The sequence below is a fragment of the Larimichthys crocea genome, chromosome VI, assembly GCF_000972845.2.
Source record: "Larimichthys crocea isolate SSNF chromosome VI, L_crocea_2.0, whole genome shotgun sequence".
NCBI lineage: Eukaryota > Metazoa > Chordata > Actinopteri > Sciaenidae > Larimichthys > Larimichthys crocea.
The window spans coordinates 5,085,634-5,097,072 of NC_040016.1; the positions used below are offsets into that span (position 1 = coordinate 5,085,634).

Below are 11,439 nucleotides of genomic sequence, written 5' to 3' on the forward strand. Positions count from 1 at the left end.
ATTATGAGGTAAACACAAAAAAGTGTAAACAAAGCAACTTATGTTTTATATTTTATTCTTCAAAGTAGACACCTTTTGTTTTGATGATACACGCTTGATGACAAAAGTTAATTAGTGTACTTTCTTGCCTTCATAATGTGTTTGAGCATCAGATGTGTTGTTCTGAGGTAGTGTTGGTATACCGTAAATAGCCCTATTAAACCATTCATTTAATCCATACTATATCAAGAAATGCTCAACTAAGTAAAGAGAAACAACAGTTTATGTTTTAGTATCATTAAGACATGAAGGTCAATCAATCCAGTACATCTTTGACAACTTTGAATGTTTCTTCAGTGCAGTTGCAAAAAACCATTAAAACACTACGATGAATTAGGAGGACTGCCCCAGGAAAGGAAGACCAAGAGTTACCTCTGCTGCAGATTAGTTATTACAGTTACCAGCCTCAGAAAGCACTAATGAACAGCACCTCAGATTCAAGCCCACATAAATGCTTCACAGAGTTCAAGTACCACACACGTCTGAACATTAACCTTTCAGAGGAGCCTCATGGTTGAATCACTACAAAGAAACCACTACTGAGGAAAAACAACAAGAAGAAGAGAAACACAAGAAATTAGACCAGTGGAAATACATGCATTGTTTGGATGAGTCCAAATTGTAGATTTTCGGTTCCAACCATGTGTCTTCGTGAGACACACTTAACCAGCTGGGATACCATAGCATTCTGCAGTGACATGCTAACGCACAACTAAATTCAAGACCAAAGACCCAAAACATACACACCTCTGGTCTACGCGAGGGCAATTTGACAGATGACCTGGCCTTCACAAGCACATGACCTAAACCCAACAGAGATGGTTTGGGATGAACTGGACCACAGAGTGAATGAAAAGCAGCCAACAAGTGCTCAGCATATAGGCAAACTCCTTCATGACTGTTGGAAAATTATTCCAGGTGATGACCTCAGTGTGCAAAGCTGTCATCAAAACAAAAGAAGAATTTTTTTGTTTGTTTGTCACATAATTTTATACGTTTTTTATTTCATAGTTTTGATGTTTTCAGTGTTGATTGACAATGTAGATTTTTTTTAATTAAGAAAAAACACTCAATAAGATGAATGAATGAATGAATAACACCAAATGTCCAAATATCTGAGACCAGTAGGCGTGATACGTCTGTTTTTCATTTGTTTCAATATATAAAGAAATGAAAAAATGAAATGAAGAATCCACAGTTGTAACGGACAGTTGACTATGAGTGTTACTAGAATACTAGAAGTATTGTGATAAGTAGATACAGGTGTCTATACAACACAATGTGAGTGTGCAAACAGCTGCAAGGAAAAAAACACCTGTTTTTAAATCATCAAAGGTGGATGGAAGTGTGCTAAACACAGATGTGTCAAGATGTCAAGGTTTAAGATAATCATAGTTGTGTTTGTGTGTATGTGTTTGTTTTATGTGAGGATCTGTGAGGATAAATTTTAGACAGCCATAGTCAGTACATTGTCTTTATAAGTGGAAAAACCCATCTGTGTGTGTGTGCGTGTGTGTGTGTGTGTGTGTGTGTGTGTGTGTCTTTTGTTTTGTTAAACCGCTCAGCTCATCTTCAGTACACTCCTTTATCACTTTCCATATGTTAGGATCGCCTGTGATGGACAACAATTGTTGCCCCATATTTGGCTCTTGCCATCGCAATCCAACTTCCACTGCCAAACTAATTTACTCCTGTCGCCAGCACCCTTCATAGTTGCCTTGGAAACGAAACTTGTGGTAGCTTTTCTGTTTAGTGGAAGTGAAGTAATTGATGCATTATATGCTAATCAGAAATAACAGTGTGGGTAGGATGATGTGGATGTTCACCCAGTTGGCATACCAAGCAGATGCAGATGAGTGTAAAGCTGTCTGTTTCCTGGGCAGACCTTTGATGATGAATGCCAGGCGTAGCTCTACTGATGGAAACGTCTGCTTCCTGCTCAGCAGACCAGCAAAGACACAGCCAATGGAATATTAAAAATCATTATATCTGAGAATGCAAAAAAAAAATAGAGCTTTGGAGGCGGGAAAGAGTAGAGTGATGAACAGCAGAGATTGTTCAAAGAGATCCATTTCATGTGGACTGAAATTTCTCAGATGTGCTAAAATGTCTCTACTTATGGCGACATGTTCCATGGAAAAAGATGATTATGCGATTACTTTAATTAGCTGGTAGACTCAATAAAGGAACACGTGAAAATCTGGGAAATCACATGAATGAATCCCTGTGTGGACCCATGTGGACACTGCTTAAAGGGCTAAAAAGATGTTCCTTTTTCTCTTTGTTGTTGTTACAGCTACCGCTGTGCAGTCTTGGGTTAGTGCAGGCTATGTATGTGTATGCGTGTTCTGTGTCGTGTTCCATTATGTAGGACTGAGGTGGTTGCCAGTACCTGATTGGCCCAGGATCAGAAAGGCAGGGTTACGTCGGTGACACTGCACAGGGATGTGCAGGGGGCCAGGAGTGGCAGAGCCTCTTCCCCCGTACTGCGAATCGGAGGGCTCCATGAGCCACGTTAAGGCTTTTTAAACTAGAAGCCCTGCACCGTCGGGGCGGCTTGTGTTCTTTGTGTGCTGTGAGCTCGCTTCATCTGATGGTAACTGAATCTTGTTTGGAAATTGTGGAGGTTGGTAGGGATTATTGTTGGGACTGGGCTAGGGTTAGTTTTGTGGACAGCACTGATTGCACAAGATTTGCTTTTGTTAGATACACTAGTTTAGGGGTGCTGTTTCTGATGTTTTTTGTTATCGATAAAAAATAGTTTAGACAGTGAGGTTTTTGTTTCTCGTTTGGTTGAACTTGCCCTTTTTCCTTTTTTGCCTCACCTCCTTTTGTTGAAACAATTTGAACTGTTCATATAATAAAACTCCTTTGGTTATTAGCCTTAACATCTGGTTTTTATGTTACTTCTTCATAGCCTTTCATCTGGACGTAACAGTTGTTAACATTTATCCCCAAAAAGGCTCCTCCTAATGAGCATCACTGTATGAAAAAGAAATACAGCAATGCCTCATGATGCAGTAGAGATGATTTGGGCTCCTGACAGTTGACAGGGAGAAAAAAGATAAAAATGGAATAAAACTGAAGTGGAGTATTGTGAATTATTTAGTGCAAGGGCCGTAGCAAAGATCTGACTACTTGCTCATTTAGGAAGATTAACAGATGTGGCAAATCACTCTGCCGTCAATCTTTTACAGTTTCGAGCTGAAGAACTGTGAATAAATTGGGTTTCATATCTCCAATGGGAACCATTCTTTATGAGGGTCCTCTTTTTCTCTTTTCCCTACACAGTACGCCTAAAAATAAAAAAGGATGCATTTGTCACCAAACCGACTGAGGGCCATTGTGTTGCGTTTTTCTGTGGCCTTATCTCACTCATTCAAATTCTGCCCCGACAGCAACTTGTGAATCAGGCTTACTTACAGAGGGAAACGCATTTGTGCAAGTTCTGTGTGGAGCTGCACATAATGAGAAAAATATGGCGCTGCTGGACAGAAGATAAGGGTGACCTGTACGACAGTGAGAGGTTACGAGCAGCAAATGGTGTAGAATAGACAAATGTCCTCATTTCACAATGATGTGTTTCTTTAAAGGTCCAATGTGTAAGAACTTACAGAATGTGGCAGAAATGGAATATAATATGCATAAGTATGTTTTCATAACTATGATTAGTTATGTTTTTGTTACCTTAGAATGAACCTTTTATTTCTGCAGAGGGAATGGGTCCTCTTACACAGTGTCTGCCATGTTGAACCACCATGTTTCTACAGTATCCAGAAATAACAGACAAACTAAACACTGACACCACACGGGGCTTTAACCTTTTTTTTTTATTATACACATTTCTAGTTTCTCCTTCAGGCTAGGAAGGAAAAGGTTTGTTTAGGGGGTTGCAATCTGCAACTTTACTGCAAGTTCCCACTAAATCCTCCACACTGGCCCTTCAAGCTTAACACCTTTGTTGTCCGACTCTTGTGGAGTTCATGCTAAGCTTTTGAGTCCTACCTCACTTTTCACATCTTCACTCTTCACAACCTGTCCTCTTAACAGAGGAGCACAATAAAGACGTTTTCACACAAACATGAATCTGTCACTGGCCACAGACACATTGGCTGAGAAGAATGAAAACCTCACCACCTCCTCCTCTCCGTCTCTTTCTGCCATCTCTCACTCAATCTCAGGGCCACTATTGAGACAGGAAGCCATGTGCTCAGAGAGGCTGTTGTTTTCTTAAATGGTACAACTGAGGAGGAAATTGATAACAGCCAACCTTGATAATTTTACCTCCTCTGCCACATACAACAGAATGAATCACTGGGAACAATTTGCCTCAAAGGCTACTGTGCTTTGATGGTGCTTTATTAGTTAGTACTGCTGTGTTTTATACTAGTTACCTCAAGTAACTAGCAATGCTTTTAAGATAAATGCTCACAATGCTGACATGCTGATGTTTTTTAGGTATACTGTTCACATATTCACCAACTTAATTTAGTCTGGAGACCAAGACCATCTATACTTAATCCAGATATCTAGGTCAGGTTCAAAGCGGTGGACCGACTAACCAACCGACCAGCCAACACTGCTCATCCCAAGAGACATGATCATAATTTTGGTAAACCTGTGCAAACACCTTGGCGTCTGCTGCAGTAGGACATATATTAAGTGACAACACTCAAAGCACACTAATGTGGCTACCTGAAGGCTGGTGGAATAATTCATTTTACTTGATTGACAGTTTATGATTACTGTAATCAAATTTGGATGACATTTTTGCAAAGGTGTAGGCTCACTGAGCGATGATTCAAATGCCCCTTTAAGACTTTAAGCTGCAATTAACCAAGCAGGGTGATCTCTTTAACACAAAATGTCAAAGAGACACAACATGTCAAACACAGTCTGATTGGAGAAGACAACTGCAGTGTAAAACAGCCTTTTCAAACCGTTCAACACAAGTGGCAAATTGGCTGGAAATTAAAACTAATGAGCAATTACCCCACCAATGAACTTCTATTAATGTCTGTTTTCTCAATGCTCTCCAACTGAAGCTTAATTTCCATTTATTTAATCAATCTGAATAAATATGACACTTGTTTTTAGTTCCTTAATCTTTCATTGTGTTCACTGTGAGCCACAGAGAATGTGCTTTTGGATTCTGATGCACGTCCAAGAAGATAACTCATAATCTCCGAGCTCCTCCTGAAAGGCTGTAAATACAGTGCACAGACAAACATATTTCTCCGTAATCAAAACATGGCAACCACTATTGGTTCAGTTTATTTGTGCATTCATAAATACTCTATCTGCATGCTGCTTCCATTATGAACCTCCTGCCCGTATTACTGCCATATTAAAGCTTTTTACCCTTCGGAAAGAGAATAGCTGCACTCTGCTTGAACCGACAGCTCGTTTCAGATTTAATCTGGTATCCCCAACTAATATGTGACTGCACATGAAAGACCCTTCACCACAGAATGATAATGACTTAACAGGGTGTGTTCACAAAGAGAAATATCTAACAATGTAATCAATTATTCACCCACTCTCTCAGCCCAAACAACTATGGTACAGCTGAGGATAAGTATTGCTTTGATGATGGAATTTAACACTGTTATCAGTGAACAATGAGGTGAATTCGATTTTCGTTTCTTGACAAATGAAAGCATTGTTGTGTGGGTATTAACATTAGTTAGTTTATATACGTAAGATGAGCATCATCTTCAGTAACTTCAGCAGAGGCCTTGAGGAGCCTGTGTGGAGATTCATCATGAAAAACAACACAATAACAAAACCACTGGACTTTCCATAGCAATGCATTTTCATTAATGTGAACAAGTGTGAATATGAGCAATGATGTGAAAAGTGTGTGCATAGGAACTGGTCACACATGAAGTGTTCCGTATTCCGGGGCGTTTTAAAAAAGATCATTACCACCACCTGCTGCTCACAGCCTGTAATAACATCAGTATCTCTACAACCATCCCCATAGGAAACTCCTGATTGGGTTGACCCACACAAGGAGCTTGAATACAGTTAAATGTTGGTGCCATTCTTTGTCTTTGAAGAAAACTATTATAAAGCTGCTCATAGTGCATTGTCAATTCATTTTATGTGTTGTGGTATTCCATCTGTGGCCTTTACACTGAGTGTTGGAGCAGTGACTGTCACAGAGGCATCACACAAAATTAAGTGAAGTGTCATCATTATCATTATGCAAATTAGGTACCAGCTTTCATCACTTCACAAAGCAGTGATATTTATTACTCACATGAATTGAAGCTCGTTGTTCAGACCTCTTCTGCTTCTGCCATTTCACAAGAGTCTTGTTGATAATGTTGATAATCCTGGAAGCTGGTACATGTCTGTTCACTTGCCTGAGAGGACTGTGCTCACTTATCAACAACCCAAACACCCACAGAAGTAATCTGTGTCATAGTTCATGCTGTCAGATGAAATAAATCTCCACTGTGCTGCTTTAATTTCTTTATGAAAAGTGGATGGTGGAAAGCTCTCCAAAGACAAAGTGTCATCTCCTGTGCTGTAAATGGTTTAACACACACACACACACACACACACACACACACACACACACACACACACACATACATAAACACAGAACACAGAAGACACAAATGCTGTACTTCCATTATTACTCAAAGGACTTGCGTGCAAAGATTTTAGCACACTTTTACATAGACCAATGCTGCCCCCTGGTGTGATAAATGAGAACAAGGGGAGATTAAATGAAAGCCATTGGTGGTTACCACCAGAGGTTCTTGTTATTAAAAATATAATATAATGCAAAATCTGAGTGATCCTCAAATTGACCCTCCATAGGCAGGTCAGAGTGTAGGTCAACTACAGATGAAATATTAACCAGAGGAGAATGTAATTTTAAATGAGGCCATCTTGGGAAACTGGCAGTGGTCTGATTCAAAATTAGTTGCAGCACTCCTGAAGCTTCAATGTCTTTTTCTCAGTGGTGTTCATCAAAGCAGATGTTAGCAATGCACGAGTATGGCTCCTGTGGTTAATAGACAATGCCTCGTTATTTGAAATCAGAAACGTTAACAGTGGTTAACGTGCTTACTAACTGTTATTTTCGTTTATTTCTTAGAATATAGAATATTGCTGTTAGATTCATTTGTTTAGGGGTGCTATTTTTGATGTGTTGTTGTTGTTGTTGTTGTTATTATTGAAACTGCTTCACTCTACCTGCCTGCCCTGAGTAAAAGCATAAATAGAAAAAGTTTTACAGATCTGAGATCAAACTATGAACAACATACTGTTTTTTAAGCATGTTTTGTACCAGATTTAACATTAAACTACCAGTGAAATCAGAAGGTTAAAGGGTCAGTTTAGTATTGCACTGCTGTAAAGTTAAAGGACTCACAAAAACACAAAATTAAAAGTGGAATAGTCGAAAATTAAAGCAACTGATCCTGATATTTCCTGGTTTTTAGTCCCTAGTACTGGTCAAACTCCCAAAACAAAATAGCCTACAGCTCACATAGTGCAACCAATAGCATAATTGTGTTTGAGTAGTACTCTTTGATGTAAACACTTACCTTTGTGTGTAAAATTTGCAGAGTTGGCCTTTAAGTGAACCATTTTTAGTGGTTGATGTCTGATTTTTTATTTATTTTTTTGCAATAAAGAAACACTTGTCTGATTGAAATAGTTTCCATGTCTCATTACTAGCAGTATCTCATTTGAATGTGCTAAGAAGACTAACAGTCATCTGGACACATCCCTAATTTCTTTTTTTCCGTGCTCCCGCACATGTTCCATTCTTTGTTGACACACTTTTCGTCACAGAGAACATGGTTGCAGCTTTGACTGGATGTTTCAGACAATCACCGCGCACTGTACTGTACTCCAGCTTTCCAGTGCACTAAACAATGAACATGGAACCGTTACCTAGGGAACCAACGAGAGCAACAGAGTGTACATTCCTATTAGAAGACACCGATAACTACTGAGTGGAAATAACTGAAGGTCACAGGTGACAACACTGCAGAAAGTCTGACACCTAGAATATGAATGCAGATAATATCCATTACCCAGGCATGTGTGTATTTTCTGCTTGTTGATCACACATTTTATGTAGATACCCTTCATATAACATAACAATACACTTGGACAGTAATGGTGGAAAACATGGGTTTATATGTATTATATACTTCTCTTTACATCTTTTTCCTTTGCAGTGATATTTAATTTAGAAAAATACATTATAAACTGTAAAGGTTTGTTTGTGACATGTGCTAGATTTGATCTGATAGCAAGTAATGCTACATTCATAAGATAGAAAACACGCACAGGGTGATTTGTTCCACCAAGTGGAAAATCATCATCTTCTATGGTGTGTATTATAAGTCTAAAACAAAGGCCACTTAGACACAGTTTAAAAGTTCAGAGAGTTATAAAGACTTCCTCCTGGTGTGAGGATGGTTCTTGCCCAGACAGAGAGCTGGACTGCTGGGGGAGGTCTGTGACGATGCAGTGCAGGAGCTGCACGAGCTGTGGTCCACCCTATAGGAGATGGAGTTGTAAAAGACAGGGTTGCTGTGGCCACCCATCTCATCATGGTCAGGTGAAGAGGAGCTGCCGTCAGTGTCCAGGCCACAGCACATGCAGGAGAACAAAGCCCTGAGTCTGCTGGGTTCAGGGAGCTTCGAGTGCTCAGATAAAACTTGTCTGCACTCCTCTACAGGAGAGGGGAGGAGATTCATACAGCTTGTTCCCGCCTCCATGGGAAGGCTCAGGTTGCACAGGCTGCTGTGTCCATCTTTATATCCAACATCAGCAGTTTCTGTTTCAGCCTCTGACACCTCCCTATCTGCCTGTGTGTCCTTAGGCTGCAGCCCCTGCTCCTCTCCCCCTGTTTCAGGCCTCACATCAGGCTCCTCTGTGCTTATAGTGAGAAACCTCAGGACCACCAGGTTTAGAAAAGCTCCAATGACTGTCAGCCCAATTAAAATGTACATGAAGCTAAATGCCACATATGACGATCGCTTCTGGAGAGCGTCTTTGTTCTGCAGAGCCACAAAATCCCCAAATCCAATGGTGGTGAGCGTGATGAAGCAGTAGTAATAGGCATTAAAGAAGGTCCAGTCCTCAAAGTGGGAGAAGGCCGCAGCTCCGATACACAAAGTGCTCATGCATGACAACAGACCCACCAGGACCATGTTCCCCATGGACACCTCAGTCTTCCGTAAACCCAGGCCTTGCTTGGCTCTGCGTAGGAGGTAGCGGACAAATGTGTTGATCCTTTCGCCCAGGCTCTGGAACATGACCAGTGTCAGAGGAATGCCCAAGACAGCGTAAAACATACAGAAGGTCTTGCCAGCATCAGTGCGTGGAGCAGCATGTCCATAACCTACAAAGTCACAGTATATCGCAGGTCATATACTGTACTACTGTTTAAGGATTTACAGTCATCAAGATTACTACTGTGTTACACACTGTAAGGCTGCAGTACCTAATGTTAAAAGCCAGCAAAATAGTGGGAACATGGGTGGGTGGGTGGCCATTAGTGTGTGGGTTCTTTAAAGACTGACCAAGAAACTTTTTAAGTCTCACTTTGTCATGGTTCATTCACTAGCAGTCCTGTGGTCCTCTCATATTCCTCTGGCTCACATGAAATCAATTACCAATTTAAATTTTTCCAACAATGATGGATGATTGGCAATAGAGTGCACATTTATTCAGGTATTTTAAAAGTTTGACAAAGCAATCCATGTTTCCACATTTACATTTTATTCTGCAGTTAAGTCAAGTACATTTTATTTACACAGCCCAGTATCACAAATCACAAATTTGCCTCCAGGTGCTTCACAAGTCTCACAGTCTGTGCCAAATTGTTTTATTGGGTCAATTCATACTATTATATTAGTGTCGTTTTAAGCCAAAGTAGGCAGCTGTTCAGAGAAAATGCACTAAAACCCCTCTGTACATTTCCTGCTTAGCACCAAATAACATACAGACACGGTTAGCAACAAGCCAACAAACACAGGAGAGTATTTAGCAGCTAATTAGTCAGATATTTCCCTCAGGAGTTGGTGGAGACCAAAAACAGAACCATAAGAGAGTGAAAATTGGACTTAGATTTGTCAAGTGGCCAGAGGTACAACTCCAAATGAATGCTAATCTCGCTCAGTAACTGAACTCTAAATAATCAACTGTTTGCCATATCATCTTAATCACATTTAAATGCATGACACAAAACCTAGATGAGGAGTTAGTTACTCCACCTGAGTAACAATGACCATCTGCAAAGCTCAAAGGCGGCTGTAGGCTGTAGTTCTGCTTGACTTGCTTGCCGGATTCTATCAGTTATCACAGTGTGTTTTCACAGTGGAAAAAAAGTATTGCAAACACTCTCAAAATTACTGGACTCCAGTGGTATAATGTATGTCTCTGCTCTCTTTCTATATGCTCGCTATGGTTCAAACAGTCATATCTTCATCCAAATATGTCTCTACGTTACAAAGGCCTATAGCATGAGCATCTCAAGTTGGAGAGGGTCTTACATGATGTTTAAGATGTGAGCAGCATATCAGCAAGTTTGAGACAGTTTGGAGAAATGTTTCTTTAAGAAGTCTTTTCTACCAAGTGTAAAAACTGGTTACTGTGAGTGGTGACTACAACACTTCTTTTTATAACCAGGTATCAACCCAACAGGGGGTAATGTTACACACCAAAACCTGACAAAAACTTGATGTTGTTGTGACCTAGCTAATTAAATTCAATCAATCTACCATAAATGTTTCTGTCTTAAAATAATCTAAAAAAAAAAGTAATCAAATGCAATAAGAAGCATAGATTTAATTAGCTATGTCACAATTCAAGTCATTAAGTCATCATTTGTTGTTTACAAGGTTCTAATTAATAGGAAGTCATTAAATAACACACACACAAAAAAATCACACAGAGATTCACAGTTCACAGTAAACCTCCCGCTGCTCCCATTATTAAGTTTGTTCTTCTCCATCTCCAACTTTAAACTGTGACACTGTGTACAGAAAAACACGCACAGACGCACACACACAGTTACGCAGCAAGATGTTCCAATGTTTTTCAGATTTAAAAAACAGCTATGCATAAATCTTACTCACCAATCGTGGTGATAACAGTGATTGCAAAGTAAAAAGAGCCGGCGAACTTCCACTGCCTCCCAGCTTGGTGCGGCTCTGACTGGAGGACCACCCTCTCCACCTCCCTGTAGTCATCCTCGGTGAAGCCGTACTTCTTCTTCAGCTCGTTCAGCCTCAGCTCCAGTGCCTTCTTCTTTGAACTCTCGCTGTCCGACTCGAGTGCGTCGAAGACGGCGGCTCCAATGAGCAGGTAGAAAACGATGGAGATGATGAGACAGAGGGTCCTGATGTTGTGCGCCTTCAT

The 11,439-nt window shown here is 40.2% G+C and overlaps 1 protein-coding gene across 1 annotated transcript; it reads right to left on the reverse strand.

The window, feature by feature from the left end:
- Positions 1–8,459: 8,459 nt before the first annotated feature.
- Positions 8,460–11,439, reverse strand: LOC109140746 (potassium channel subfamily K member 3). Its single transcript, XM_019268372.2, has 3 exons — positions 11,157–11,439; positions 9,137–9,418; positions 8,460–8,794 (listed from the first exon to the last, which is right to left on the reverse strand). Exons 1-3 carry the CDS (start codon positions 11,437–11,439, stop codon positions 8,460–8,462), a joined length of 900 nt encoding a protein of 299 aa, XP_019123917.2.

What these genes read in the sequence shown, in the direction of transcription:
- LOC109140746 (XM_019268372.2), bottom strand. Translation starts at nt 11,439, where the DNA reads ATGAAGGCGCACAACATCAGGACCCTCTGTCTCATCATCTCCATCGTT. An exon ending in CACTGTTATCACCACGATTG is followed by an intron (nt 9,419 to 11,156) that starts GTGAGTAAGATT and finishes GTGACTTTGTAG; the next exon opens with GTTATGGACATGCTGCTCCA. An exon ending in GGACTGGACCTTCTTTAATG is followed by an intron (nt 8,795 to 9,136) that starts CCTATTACTACT and finishes ACCTGAGCCTTC; the next exon opens with CCATGGAGGCGGGAACAAGC.